Below are 16,432 nucleotides of genomic sequence, written 5' to 3' on the forward strand. Positions count from 1 at the left end.
AACTTCATGGGTAGATTGATCATGACTCGCAGATGACCCCTATTGATTTTGAGGTCACTAGGTCAAAGGTCAAGGTCACGGTGACCCGAAATAGTAAAATGGTTTTCGGATGATAACTCAAGAACGCATATGCCTAGGATCATGAAACTTCACAGGTAGATTGATCTTGACTCGCAGATGACCCCTATTGATTTTGAGGTCACAAGGTCAAAGGTCAAAGGTCAAGGTCACGGTGACCCGAAATAGTAAAATGATTTTTCGGATGATAACTCAAGAACGCTTTTGCCTATGATCATGACACTTCATAGGTACATTGATCGTGACTCGCAGATGACCCCTATTGATTTTCAGGTCAGTAGGTCAAAGGTCAAGGTCACAGTGACAAAAAACGTATTCACACAATGGCTGCCACTACAACGGACAGCCCATATGGGGGGCATGCATGTTTTACAAACAGCCCTTGTTATTTAATGGAATTATCTCCCTTATCACATAGTTATGGCTCATGGTACTTACTTTGTTGATTAATGGAATTACCTCCCATATCACATAGTTATGGCTCATGGTACTTACTTTGTTGATTAATGGATTTACCTCCCTTACCACATAGTTATGACTCATGGTACTTACTTTGTTGATGAATGGAATTACCTCCCTTATCACATGGTAATGGCTCATGGTACTTACTTTGTTAATTAATGGAATTACCTCCCTTTAAATATCACATAGTTATGGCTCATGGTGCTTACTTTGTTGATAAATGGAATTACCTCCCTTATCACATAGTTATGGCTCATAGTTAATTGTAAATGAGTAACTCTTTAGATTACCAAACATATTAAATGTCACTGAATTATTATGGAGATATGTTCAGCAGTTATATTATTTAAAATTTTATAATATAAATTATTGGTATTATTCAATATCTTCTTCTTATTGATTAAGGTCAGCAGATAATGTAGTCGTGATGACTGAGTGATGACCTGACTAAATAAAATCTTAATTTCACACACACACACAAAATGTTAATGAAAAATAGTTGGTGTAAGATAAAAGGATGTTATATTTTGTAAAGCACATGGTATTGATGCCATGTTCTCTTTTTAAATATGGTATCTATAGGTGTGTTATCCCATATTTGTTCATACACATGTATGTAGTTGTTTTGTATCCCTGGTCCTGAATTATTTACATTTAACCTCAGCACATATAAATGAATGTAAGCATTATCAATTATTTTATAAGTTTTAATCGAATATAGAATATGTAATGTTGTTAATTAAAATCATACCACTGCTGACAAATTCTCATCTTCCTAGTATTAAACGAAATTCATAAATCCAAACAACTTAAAACATTTGACCTTGTCTCTGTGAAGATGGGGCCAAAGCCATGTGGGTAAAGTGTTGTCCCAGCTGTCTCTGTGAAGATGGGGCCAAAGCCATGTGGGTAAAGTGTTGTCCGTGATTAATCCTGTGCATTATGCAAAGTTTAATCAGGGACAACACTTTCCTCCTAGACCGGAATTGTGTTTAGAAGTCACTTTGTTTTAACAAAGAATTCCATAAAAGCAGAAAGTGTTGTCCCTGATTAGGCTGTGCAGTCGGCACAGGCTTACATGGGACAACACTTTAAGCACTTTCATTAAGCCCCATTTTCCTAGAGTGAACTCAGAATATGGATTATTATTATTGGTGGGGGTACCTAAATTGTGGGGCTAGAGGAACCTTATATTATGTACCTTCATTTTTGTGTAAGTGTTAAGTTTTTGTATGACTTTTGTCACCATTTTGTAACCATGGTAAGCATGTTGGTGGTATACATGTTATTGTGACTGCCCATGTTGTTCATGCAACACTTCTATCCGTCTGTCTGCTTCAACCATTTTGTTTTGCTTTATTTTTAGCCTCTGATGCCGGCCTGCACAACTTCAAAAAACGAAGTATGTATTGATCCTTGCACATTATTGTGTTTGTGTATGTTTGCCTTTTGATAAATGAGCCTTGTTTTAGGAAAAACTGGCTAAATGCATGTGCCTAAAGTGTGGTCCCAGATTAGCATGTGGAGTTCGCACAGGCTAATAAGTGACATACTTTCCACCTAGACTGGATTTTCATTTAGAAGAGTCGACCTCCTTTAACCCTTTACCACTTAGATATTTAGTTTCACACATGTGTAGTCCCTTAGAAAGTTATATTTAATCAAAAACCTTTCTTACTAGATTCAAGATTTAAATGCTTCAGTTCCAACCCTTAAATTCTGATTAGCAGCAAACAGCATAAAACCTGAACAGACCGCAAGTTACTCGCAGGCTGTTCTGGTTGTTATATAATGCTGTTTGCACATAGCCATTTTTAATTTGCTTCTAAGTGGGAAAGGATTAAACAAATTAGCCTGTGCAGATTTCACAGGCTTAAATCTTGGACAACACTTTACACTTATTAATTAATCCCAGTTTTCCCAGAACTAGGCTCATTAAGTGTTTTGCTCATTTATAATAATGTATGTACTTATAGTTAAATTAATTATTGCTAGTTTTCAAATGAAATTATGTCAGATAGTTCCAATGCATGTATCTCAACAAGTTTTATTTTAAGATGAACCTAGTTAGCATATATTTTACTTCTTCTTAAATGAGAACATAATTATGACTTTATGAACACACTTAGCTGACTACTCATAGCAAACAAACACATTCCAATATTGTAAAATCAACACCATTCTGTTTGTTTTCAATTTAATTTTAAATTCATAAACATGTGTGTTGGAATTAAAGTGTTGTAAATTTTGTTAACATCAGTGTCAGTTTCCAAATTGAATTGACAGAATGTTTCCATGACAACACAGTGAGCCTGTTGACTGGCACAAAAAGTGCATGCAGTTGTTTGCTCCAGATAAAAAAGCAAAATAAAATATTGCACATTTAAACACTTTTGAACATTAACATTAAAATACCTCCATGAAATATAAATTGGGTAAATAAATTGATGAAATGCAAAATATTTTACACCATGTTGTTATAATACGTGTTAAGAAAACTCATTAACAATTCAATAAATAAGAAAGATCCACATTAGATATCACCAGTTATATAAATTGGAAGCATAACTCACTATTGATTGAAATCAAAGTGAAAATCTAAACAATGTACTGATGATAATTCATAGCTTTGTATATGTATTACTAACATTGCATATTATTTATATTCATGTGTATATAATGATAAAAGTCATGTCTTATTATTAAGAATATATGTTTGCTTGCACTTTACCTTTAGATCTCATTTAGGAAAAATAATGTTTTTCTATGTAATATATTGAAAAGTAAATTGTAATGATCAGCAATTTCGATTCATAGATATGAAATTAAATTGACAGACACATTTACCATAGTTACATATTTACTAACACATTTTTACTACTAAAGGTTATAGTAGTATTGAGATAGTTAGTTAAGTGTTGATTGCCTGATTTATTTATTACATTTAATTAAAACAAATCTGGAATTCGAGACATTGAGTTAGTATGCTGTCTTGATAGACAATAATTATGCTGATCGGGCAACTATTAAATTGAAAACTTAACAATGTACTATTTATCTTTAATTGATAAACATTTAGTTTATTGTTTCATAATAAAACTTTGAAAGCAAATATTAGTAATACGAACGTCTTCACTTATGCTCTGATATGCTCTTTACATTCATGTGTGAATTCATGCACAATTCTAGCAATAATGTTTTAGTTTCATCAGTAAAAGGCAGGTACAGTTGGTCAAGGTACCAATATTTGCATGTGAGTTTGGAACAGCAGAGAACAAAATCATGACATACTGGCAAGTGAGTTGCTTGAAGGAAGTTGCTTGAGAAGATAAGGGTACTCAGTGAGAACATGTTGTCAGAGGGTTAATTAAATTGAGGGTTTTCTTGGTAATAAAATTATTAGAAAATGTCACCAGACTGGGTCGGTTTTCCACCCTCACCTGCTTAGGAGCACCCTTTTGTGATCCTTAATCTTGCACGAATGGAAGGGATAGAAAGTTAAAAGAACAAGGTGGCTAACATTACAGATGCATTACGGGCTCTCTGTTATTTGTTGTGGTTGAAATGTTGTTGAGTATACAACATCTGTCAATATACACATCCTGACTCAGGTTTTTTATTTAATGAATAAATAACTAAGTTATAAGTCAGACCAAGTGGTATACAAGTGTTAGTGTTTGTGAATATAAGTACAAGGGCATATGTTAGCACTGTTTTAATTGATTTTTTGTGATAACAATCTTTCCATCATTTTTATGTGATTGCTAAAATTGGGGCCAATTAATCTACTGCCTTGATAGACATCAACTCATTTAAATTTATTCAGATCTAAAATCATTGCATTAGTTTTGCGACCAAAAATACACTGAGCACTATAGTGGGTCATTTATCACTTTGACGGGTAATGAGTTGTGTAATTTTGACATGATGACGATATTTGTTCAAAATGTTTCACCCTACATGGCGCCTTTTCATGGAATGAATACTCTTTACACTTATTGAAGTAAGATAAATGAGCTAATAATTGGTTAAATTTTTCAGATTCTGTAACTTTCCTTTACTTCTCCCTATGATTAAGAAGTTTAGCCGTCTGACACCCAATGCTTGGAAGAGTTAAAAAAATAGGGACATTTATTTTACCATATATGTTCAAATTAAATTGTATAAAGGAAGAATTTTGAATGCATTTTAGTATATAAATACTATATTTGAGTTTTTTTTAAGTGTTTTTTTTCTTTAACTTTAACTGCTCTACCTTTGTAATTCTAATAAAATACTGATATTGAAGCGAGGAGTCATGACAATCAACCTACAGGTACAGTGTAACCCCTCTAAACCGGACACCCCCGGGACAGAGACAAAATTCCGGTTTAGAGAGGATTCCCTTTTAGAGGGGAAAGTGACTATTTTACTTTCAGGCGTTAATTACAATTAGCCTAATTTTCAAAACCACACACTTTCATCAAATTTTAATACTATATATATATATATATATATATATATATATATATATATATATATATATATATATATATATACATATATACATATATATATATATATATATATATCATTCATTCATATTGCATCACATAAAAGCAACACATTGTTAAACCGACTTTTGTTATGTGAAGAGTTTTTTTACCGAATGAGACATGTACACAGACTTTTATTGCACGATACCCCCGATCGTCGACATTCCTACCCCATATTTTTCTGACAGCATCTTGAGTGTAGGTTTAGGTAACATCTCTGACTCGTTGATCAGTTTGTCTTCTAGAGATGATTCCACGCGCCTACGCTTAGAAGGAGGTTCTGACATTTATAGTCTTAATTTTCTTAATTGCGAATTTGAATATCTATATGAATATCTAAATGCAATTGCTTCAAGAACTCTTCTAATCACCATTGTATATGACACTAAATTAGCAATTGTAATAAACAATTCAAATTTAATTAGCATTAAGCTTATGAAAATTTAGCACGGCTTCCTACATCAAAAACAAAACACACTAAAGAACCATATGTTCGTTATCAGAACTTATAATCAGTTTTATCACTTCTATTGATCGATATGTACATCTTTTATCATAACCTGTAGGTCTCTTTAAATATTTTTGCGATTTTTACTGTTTGCTAATTGTTTGATCACCTTAATTAATTTCACGCGTCTTTAATCCGCATATCACAAGTTTTCGACTCTAGGGATGAGGTGCAATAAACTGGTTGTGTCCGGTTTAGAGAGTTACAAATACGCATGGAATGACCAAATTTTGATCCAAAGAATGACCGGTAATCGGAATTCATGGGATTCCGGTCTTAAGGAGATATTTTACGCATGGTTTTATAGGGGAAAAAAGGGACTGGACAATTTGTCCGGTTTAGAGAGGATTCCGGTATAGAGAGGATCTGGTTTAGAGGGTTTCCACTGTATATTTTTATGCCCCCCTTCGAAGAAGAGGGGGTATATTGCTTTGCTCATGTCGGTATGTCGGTCTGTCGGTCGGTCCGTCCACCAGGTGGTTGTCAGACGATAACTCAAGAACGCTTGGGCCTAGGATCATGAAACTTCATAGGTACATTGATCATGACTCGCAGATGACCCCTTATGATTTTGAGGTCACTAGGTCAAAGGTCAAGGTCACGGTGACCCGAAATAGTAAAATGGTTTTTGAATGATAACTCAAGAACGCATACGCCTAGGATCATGAAACTTCATGGGTAGATTGATCATGACTTGCAGATGACCCCTATTGATTTTGAGGTCACTAGGTCAAAGGTCAAGGTCGCGGTGACCCGAAATAGAAAAATGGTTTCCGGATGATAACTCAAGAATGCATACGCCTAGGATCATGAAACTTCATGGGTAGATTGATCATGACTCGCAGATGACCCCTATTGATTTTGAGGTCACTAGGTCAAAGGTCAAGGTCATGGTGACCCGAAATAGTAAAATGGTTTTCGGATGATAACTCAAGAACGCATATGTCTAGGATCATGAAACTTCACAGGTAGATTGATCATGACTCGCAGAAGACCCCTATTGATTTTGAGGTCACAAGGTCAAAAGTCAAGGTCACGGTTACCCGAAATAGTAAAATGATTTTCGGATGATAACTCAAGAACGCTTTTGCCTAGGATCATGACACTTCATAGGTACATTGATCGTGACTCACAGATGACCCCTATTGATTTTCAGGTCACTACGTCAAAGGTCAAGGTCACAGTGACAAAAAACGTATCACACAATGGCTGCCACTACAACGGACAGCCCATATGCAGGGGTTCCGCTGTCGATCGCCATTGGCGCCAAATGGCGCTAAATTTTTAAATGTGGCTCCAATTTTTTAAAAGTGGCGAATTTTAAAAAATCGGTAAAATCCTATCCAAAAATGTACTGCGAGTCGAAAGCACGCGACCGAGCATTAGCGGCCAGCGTCTGTCAGTTGTAAATATAGATTTACGACGATGTAAGCGACCAGTGCATGGTGCATTAGAAATCACCGAAGCGTGTAAGTGTTACAAACGGTGTTTTTACTGCTATTGTCAAGTTTTATGGGGGTTATTATCGGATTAACGGCTCCTTTATGATATTGAGCAATAAGTTAAGTAACACGGGGACAAACTGTCACGACGATCAATAATTATAACGATTATTAGGGCCGCTATTTCTTTGTTAAAATTAAAACCATGGGGCTGGCAAAAGCATTTAATTTCTCCACATCAACAAATAAAAACTTGTTTGACAGGTATTTGTGAGCATTTCTGTTTAATAAATTCATTATTGTAATGTTCTGGGAAGGATATAAATTGATAAGGATAACAACAATTTTTTAATTAAATATAAAACATTCACTCGATGTACTATATTTCGGATATGTTAAATTCGGACATTTAAAGATAGGGACATTTATGTGTTGGTTTGATGTTGATAGTTTGTAAAAATATGTTTTATGCTATTTCAGGCAACTAGAATGGATGGTGGCAATTATCTGGGCCTTTCTGTCAGGAAAAAGGCGTGAACAACAGTCATTTAATTGAACCTGGAAATCATCCACCACTAACAGAAAACTTGTTAACAACAGAAGCTGATGTATATCATGTCCAAATGACCAAATATAACTGTTAAACACTTTGAAGTGAGATGCTTTATTTTCTGATTCCCTTTCAAATGATGAACATTAGTGTGATTTTATGTTTAAATAATTAATTTCGAAACATTTATGCAGCATACTGTTTAATACATTGATGTTAACATTATTATATTATTTTGGTTATCTGTGTTGTTTATCAAGTTGAAAAAAATGTTATTTATATACAAATAAAGCTTATTAAGACTTATGAAGGTATGACTTATGAAGGTACTTATTGTTTTATTTATGAAAAAACATACTTTTTAAAGTGATAATATAGTCAAGGACATTAATGTAGTAAGGTTTCTTAAAATGATTGTTCTTATTAATAAGGTGGAATAACCGACAGTATTCACGCCGCGAAAAAGTGGCGACAACTTTTTTTGGGCCAGTGGAACCCCTGCATATGGGGGGCATGCATGTTTTACAAACAGCCCTTGTTTACAATTTTCACTTGCCAAATATGGTGCTTAATTTCAAGACACCAGAATATTTGTTCAGCATGCTCCTAACATTATCTGATGAAATAATTGTGAAGAAATGAAGCCCTCTTAAGGCCAGACTAACATATATTGAATGTTTCTGGATAAGGCGGCCTTGATTTTTTGATGATTTGGTATTTCAGTAGCATGTGTTCTCTGTTTTTGTTCAATTTGTCAAGATTTTTATATAATATGGCTTTTATGTTAACTTTAAGAAGCTATAATGATGTGTTAACATTATGTTATTTTTTTTAGATGCAGGAGTCATTGTTTATTTATTGTCCCTTACCGGTTTCACTGGAGGGGACTTATGGTTTGCACTCTGTGTGTCTATCAGTCCGTCAGTTTGTGAGTCTGTCACACTTTTCTGGATCCTGCGATAACTTTAAAAGTTCTTCATATTTATTCATGAAACTTGAAACATGGACAGATAGCAATATGGACATTATTTTTATGTTCGTCATTTCATTTTCTTCCTATGTCAAATATTCTGGTTGCTATGGCAACACAAATAAATTAATTCTGACAATGGTGGAGTTGGCAGGGGACATTATATTGCTTGGCAATAGTCTTGTTATTTGTGTTGTATGAAATAAAAAGCGGGTTATTCCCACATTGCTCACATCCTTTACACTATACTGCACAAATATTATAGTCAACCAGTCTTTTAGTATTATAATATTACACTTGTTGAAGTCAAGGTATAACATTTTCGATTTTACTTTAGGTACTTTAAACAAATGTGAAATTCATTTGGGCCTTAACTGGTGGTAAATTTCTACAGCATTTTATTGGCTATTGATAAAGGTCAATTACAGTGAAAATCTGGGTAAGACAGCTACCCAAAAACATAATAGATGGGTGGGAACACTGCAACAAGTAAGAGAAGTTATAAGTTGTATACATATATATTTTTTAATTGATGATTAATTTAATTGAATTTAGTAATACTATACAGGGTGGTTACAATAACCAACTTTGACTTTGCCTCAGGGCTTCATTGACAGAATGCTATTCAAAGTGCATTATCAGCATTGGGTTTGAGCAATTGTTCCCATTATTTGTATTTCCAAATAATAAAGCCATGCTTTCTTAATTAAGGGCAAATGCAGAAATAATAGCAACCAGCGTCAAATTTCGACAGACTGTTTATTCAGCTTTCTTACAATGGGACTGATATTTGGTCACAATTGGAACAGAAAACATCCATGACATGCCAGAGTGGTGTACCAGCACACAAAGGAACTCTGAAAGGCTTTTATGTTTGCCTTTGGGGATGACCGCTTCAGTCAGGGCCTTAAGTGTGAATAGCTAATAAATTGATTGTTAGGTCATGGAATATCTGATCTGGTTTGTCCTAATTTGACTTGATTTGTAAAAGCTGATTCAGCCTGGTCAGTTATGTTCTTTGCTTTGTGATTATCCATGAATGAAGATTTGGGTTCATTTTCAGTATTTCTGTACATATTCATAGATAGTATTTGATAATAAAGTAATCACATCATTAACATTTGAGAAACTATCAATAAGACATTGGTTAAAAAGTTAAGCTGATGAATTTGCAATGGGAAATACATTTTCATAATTACTTGAGCAGACGTCATGCACTAGAATTTTTTTTTGATTTTGAAAACTAGTGCAAACAATCAACTGATTTATTTACTTGAGTAAAATTGAATGAAAATTGTAGGTGTAGATTGCACCTCAAAATCTTCCCAACCTTGATTCTGCTGGGTGCTTAAAATTCTATAAAATATGACTTGAACTGGTATGCTGTTTGAACTCTGAATGTTTATTTTAAACACAAATTTATAATGATCAAATCTTTCATTGGATCCAACTAAAAGAGGAGATCATATGGATTGGTCCCAGTGTTTGCTCACAACACCTTGCCTGTTCAATTTAGATTGTCTGTGCAGGAAGGAAGCTGATAAGCCTCTGTGGATGGGCTCATATGTGCTTATCATCTGTGATTTATCTGGGCAACAAATATAGACCAATATATTATTGATAAGTAAAATGATTGAAATGAAAGGGGATAGCAAAAAAAATTCCTTCTTTAAAACCCTGTAATATATTTTAAAATACATACAATTGAAGAATCTTCAGTTAATGCAAAGAATGGATTGGCATTTGATTCACTTCCAGTGGAAAACCAGTAGAACAAATGCTCCTGAAATTTCTTACACATTCTAAGGAGAACTCATGGACAGATGTTCCTCAAAGCCCATTTATTACACTGGCCGACATAAATCAGTCAGTACATGTATTATGCCAGCCCGTTTCCAGGCTTAATTGACTGCAGCACTATAAATCTGTTGAGGAACCTCTTAATTTTACATTTACTTCTTCAAATTGTACTTCTTTGTTTACATTCCTTGCATTCATTTCCATCATACCACTGAGCTGCAGGAGAGATTTTAAAGGGATCTTTTCACGGTTTGGTAAATTGACAAAATTGAAAAAAGTTGTTTCAGATTCGCCATATATGCCATAAATTTTCAGACCAATTCCGGGACATTGAGCTCAATTTTCCGGGACTTTTGCCGATTTTCCGGGACATGTATACATACATATATAGACATATATGCATGTATGACACGCATTTTTTTCACATCAAAAATTGAGTACATTACTAATAAATATGTTGTTAGCATCTAAATCGATCTTGTGCATCGTTGATTATCACAGGCATTTCATTAATCTTTTCTAAGTGTATAATCTCCATCGTTAATTCGTTCTTTTTTTGCCACGTTTGAGTCACAATTTATTTTCGTTGAAATGATGTAAGCGGCAGGTGCGCCTAGCAACGTTAAATCGTATAATATATCCGCCTAATAGGCGATTCGCATTTTGTTTAATTAGAATGCGTTATCTTAAAGACGATAAAGTTACACTTTTTTAAAATAAATTTAATATCGCGTTTAAATAAATGTTTTCATATAGATCTACAAACTGTAACTGAACTATGCATGAAATGCACAATTTCCACGAGGACAACATTGATGTTTTCATCAAAAGCCTCCGAAATAACGGTCCACGATTTTATCGTGGAGGAGTACACAATACAGACTGATAAGTGTGACATAACAAAGCCATTGAAACTATAGTGACACGGGGTTATTCACGCATGACTAATTCACAACCGCAAGAATCTTCAGATGTGTGAACAACTCCTTTGCCCTTACGCAGAGGGAAATTATAACGCAGTAACAATTAACAACCACATTAAACAATGCCGCCTTTTCGGTTTGACTGCGAACGTTAGAAAATCGATATGATAACAGGACCCCTGTTAATTGATCGATTTTGACACGTAGCGTAGTCACCTATTTGGGTAGGCATTGTCATGGAGACGCTGCGGATTAGTGGGAACACCGACTCGAGGTGCAGTTAAGCATAAGGTACATGTATATATGGATTTTGTAAAATCCGGGACATTTGACAGATTTCCGGGACTGCGGGACATGTCCTTCATTTCCGGGACAATCCTGGACAATCCGGGACGTATGGCATGTATGGATTTGCAAATTTTCAGTTTTGTTATAATATTTGTGAGGAAACAGTATTACTGAACATTTGCCATGGTCTAATATAGCCATTATATGCATCTTTTGATGATTTAAAAACCTAAAAATTATAAAGCGTTGCAATGCGAAACGATTGAATAATTTGGTGAGTTCTGTTGTTGTCGTTTAAATATGTGAAACTACGAAGATTGCTTATATAACGTTTAAAATACGCAACTTATGTATGCTTGGCAGGATAGCTCAGTTGGCCAATGCCTTTTTACTTCAGGATTCCGGGAGTCACTGGTTCTAGCCCTGCTGCGGGCTACTGTTTTTTACTTTTTAAAATTTTATTTTTGATTTTTTACTGGAGCTTTTAAAATTTAATGTTTACATTTATCAATAAAAAGCATTTAATGACAAACTTCAAAACATGCCAAAATCTGTGAAAAGGCACCTTTAATTGGTGGATGCAATTTGTGAAATGTCTCACATGATACTAAAGTCTAAACATTCCAAGGTCTGTTATCATTTATAAGTATTCAAAATATATTGTAATTAGTAGTGACCATGTTGTCAATCATACTTGATTTACTCTCACATACATTTACATGTATGTGAATATAACAGGAGTGATGCTAAGTGCTAATTTATTATTCATTTACATATGAAAATTGTCTTCATATTAAAGAACATTTTAAAAGTCACTTGTCTCTTTGCACCTCCAGATTTAAGGCACATTAAGTATTACGCTAAAGTTATTATGATTTATAGTATATTATACATTTTATAAACTTACATAATCATGCACAGAATGGTTTTGATATAAAGTCCCGGTAAATTGTTGTTATGTTTTGTGCACTGTGTGAAAACAGAATTCCCAGAGGTTGCTTCCAGTAATTTGTTTTGCAAGGTGAACAATTTTCAAGTTATATTACACCTGTATTGTCTGCCAAGTCCAATGTGTGTGTAACCCATCCATATATACTCTAGGGTATGGTGTTATGGCCTCCCAGACTGGTTTGGGAATTTTCCTGGTTTTGAAGTTTTCAGTTTGACTGGTTTACTGTTACTTTTTAATTAGACCTCTAGGTTGGCGCTAAGGAAAAAAACTTTGTCGCCAAATCTAGGGGGGTCCGGGTGCATGCCCCCCCCCCCGAAAACTTTTGGATCCTAGATAGTCTGTGGTGCGTTTTGGGGCTATTTCCTGAGCAAAATTAAGACTAATTTTGTCTGAAATAGCCCTTTTTTTGCTTGACAATTTTTCTTTTCCGATGAGCCACTTGCTGACATTTTGCAGCCGATTTTTTTGTTTACATAGACACCGGTGGCGTAGTGATAATGATACATTAACACCTTTAAACAGTTTTCGGTATGTGGTATTTAGGTTTGAAACCACTAAAACAGCCCGCCGGTCTCGGTAGTAATTATACGACATTTTATGAAATCCAAACTTTATTTATTTATTATTTTTTTTTGAAAAATGCGTGAGAAATTACTTAGTAGGCATGAGACTGTCATTGCATGTCAAATACCGTGAGACTCACGGCGAAACCGTGAGACTTGATAGGTTGACGTTTCCGTCTGCACTATTTGAGACGTCCTCTGATTGCGAACCTAACATTTGGTAATTTCCTGAGTTTACATTATTCTGTCCGCTTTCTAAATCGGTCTTTCAAGTCGCATAGCAACCGTAAAGGGAAGTTACTCTTATCTACTTTTTTAGCCAATCAAAATTGTTGTTTCTTGGGAAATTAGTTTATAGTGGCTATAGATCTATAATGTCAATGCCATAACTCCGCCCATCTGATTAAATGACAATTCTGTACTGGTCGATTCGATAACATTGAATCATAACATCTATAGAATAGGTCATTACACGGAACGCTTCAGTAATTCAGTTATCAAGTAAATTGTCAAGAAACCAAAATGTTCTAAAAGGCTGGTTGCAGTGTAAAGCGTGACCAATTAAGACATTAGCCATGTGGATTATCGACCTAGGTGGTTGTCATTATCCCCTTGGGCCTTTCTGGTAAGGGTGTTATCTGTGTAATCTTAGCAATGTTTCTGGCGATTTATACGACCTGAAAACAGGCATTTAGAGTGTGCAATTTTTAAGCATAGGGTCTATTTTTCTCAATCGCCAATTACATGAAAATCTTATTTTGAATCGCCAGCCAGGAATTGTAATCGCCAATGGCGATTTCGGCGATCGGTAACGCTAACGTAGGACCTACCCTGCTCATCTTTGCCTTGGAAGACTTGTTGGGACCTTGAGGAACCAGTCTACAAAGATCAAATGGATTCCATTATCACATGCTTCTTGTAATTTTAACTTGCTCTCTGAATGTCCACTGTTTTATTACAGAATGTGTTAATCTAATTTGCTAAAAAATATAATAAATATTCAAAGGTTTATGTCTTAATTTTACTGACACAGACATCCCAGACATTCATTCCGAACACGCTAATCAACAGTGTGATCTGCTTATCATATCGCATTTGAGTCGCCTTAAGTAAAAATGGGTCTTATGCCATATGTTGCATTTGCAGGGTGACTTGACAGGCCGCTACCCTAGCCACTTTTATATAAAATTAAGCATTAAGTTCAATGAGCAGAGATGAGCAGAGATGAGCAGAAGTTGTATGATCAAGATCATAAGAGGTAAACAAAATCTTGAAGGAAAACGGGTGGTTGAAACAAAGTTTTCCACTGTCTATATGATATTTCATTGGTGTATGAACTGTTGTGAAAAATACACCTAATTTATGCATAAACGCCATTGGCATTTATGCAAATAAGGCGTAATTTTCCCGACAGTTTATACACCGAAGAAATGCAGAAAAATGCTATTCAATTCTTAAATAAAGTGAACTCAAGATTTCAGCTCAGTAGTTGAACGTTTTGTATGAAAAGAAAGTGATTCATAGAACCTACCTGTTTGAAACCTTTTCAGATGGAAAATGTGATCAAAGTCTCTTGAATGATCGTTAAACAATATTTAACATTTATTGTTAATATTTATTAAAGTTATTTGCAAGTCTAATGTGGTAGATATTTCTTGTTAAAGGTCTTTAGAGTCCAATTAAAGGAAAGGGTTTGTAATTGATAGGAGCTTAATTTGAATGGAGCTTCAACCTCGAAGAGTAGCAGTAAAAACTGTACGCTGAGATTTTATTAAAAAATGAAATGTGACACTGCTCTATGTATCTTGTACATGAGGCTTGGGGGTTAAATGACGGTATTAAATTTGTTTAGTAGTGAAACCTATATGGGGATGATGATGGATGATTGGAAGTGAAGATGAATATTCTGTGGTTGTTTGACAGACAGCATGCGTTGTATTACACCCGTATTGAGTTACTTATTTAGCCACATTTTGTAAGTGTCACGCATTAAGTGCCGAATTTCAATTGGTGACAATCGTAATGTGCTTAGAGGTGTTGTGAATGATTTACAAGTTTTTGTTGTGGGTAAATAAAGGGTACTAGTAGGAAGTTGAAACTGTCAGTTTATAAAGATAATAACAATGTTTTACTTTTAAATAACTTTTAACTGATTAATGATATGGTTGTCTTTAATTGGCCATTACATAGATAAAACATCCTGAAATGAAAAACTTCAGCTGGCACTGCAGGGGGTATTTGTTTAGAATCGTGTTACATGCATAAACTTCAATTATTATAAATGACCTTTACTGATATACCACAGGTATGGTAATAAGATGACAAAAGGATATCAGGAACTATCAAAAAGACACAAGATGGCAAAATATATAAGTCTGGCTGATGTATAAAAATCACTTATCTGAATGTAATTTCAACTTTATAAGTGTTCAGCAAAACAAATAACCCGAGTATCCTAAACATATTTCATTTAAACATACATCAAATGTCAGAAAATAAAACTTTTATCAGACATAGTTCCAAAACATACTGATGGATCAAGATCTTTAAGATAGATTGTCTTGACTGAAATGTGCTAAATATGCTTGCAACCTTGATCAAGATGTACAAGATATATTGTCTTGACTCAGGAGTCATTGGATGAGCAGCACAACCAATTAACAGAGAGATCTGTCAAAAAATATTCTCCTATTTACCATTGGAAAACATTCCCCAACACATCAGAGAGAGTCCCAAATGGCCATCAAAGAGTGAAGATTGCATGCTGGGATACCATTAGATGTTTATTGGCAGGGTAGTATCAGCTGTGGATTTGTAGATGTTCTGCTTTTATTGTCATTAATTGTGGCTGTCACATTAGCTGGACACTTGATTTCCATGAAGATGTTACACCATGTATGTGGCATGATATATGGCCATTTGTTAAGGTCAAGGTCATCCTTCAAGGTCAAAAGTCAAAAAATACAATCCAAGGGAAGTAATAAGATTTAAAAGGGAGATAATTTCTAAACCTGCCAAATGATATATTGAAATTTTATTTCAAAGCAGTGCAATAAAACGCATCGTGTTTCTGACAAACACATCTCTTGTTGGTTTAAACTTAAAGTCTCTTTTTGGGGTAAAATCCAGTTTAGGCGGAAAGTGTTATACCTGATAAGCCTGTGCAGACTGGATGACACTTGTGCACATGCATAAGCACAGTTTTCCCAGAACGCGACTAAATTGTGAAGAATTCTGAAACAAATATGTGCAGAAATTTAATAAAACACTTTTATGGAGCTGAAGTCATTTGATGAGCAGCACAACCAATTAACAGAGAGATCTGTCAAACAAATATTCTCCTATTTACCATGGGAAAACA

The 16,432-nt window shown here is 34.6% G+C and overlaps 1 protein-coding gene and 1 long non-coding RNA gene across 2 annotated transcripts in view; both read left to right on the forward strand.

The window, feature by feature from the left end:
- LOC127851611 (discoidin domain-containing receptor 2-like) overlaps nt 1-16,432 on the forward strand; it is a 232,970-nt gene that overhangs the window by 83,790 nt on the left and 132,748 nt on the right. The window contains exon 2 of the mRNA XM_052385440.1: nt 1,907-1,942. Within this exon, the coding sequence (XP_052241400.1) occupies nt 1,907-1,942 (36 nt within the window). The remainder of the gene's footprint in view (nt 1-1,906; nt 1,943-16,432) is intronic.
- Nucleotides 7,019-7,881, forward strand: LOC127851615 (uncharacterized). The gene is made up of 2 exons (XR_008035848.1): nt 7,019-7,052; nt 7,506-7,881. It is a non-coding gene; the product is annotated as an uncharacterized LOC127851615 (long non-coding RNA).

Source organism: Dreissena polymorpha, chromosome 11 (genome assembly GCF_020536995.1).
Source record: "Dreissena polymorpha isolate Duluth1 chromosome 11, UMN_Dpol_1.0, whole genome shotgun sequence".
In the NCBI taxonomy this organism is placed as follows: domain Eukaryota; kingdom Metazoa; phylum Mollusca; class Bivalvia; order Myida; family Dreissenidae; genus Dreissena; species Dreissena polymorpha.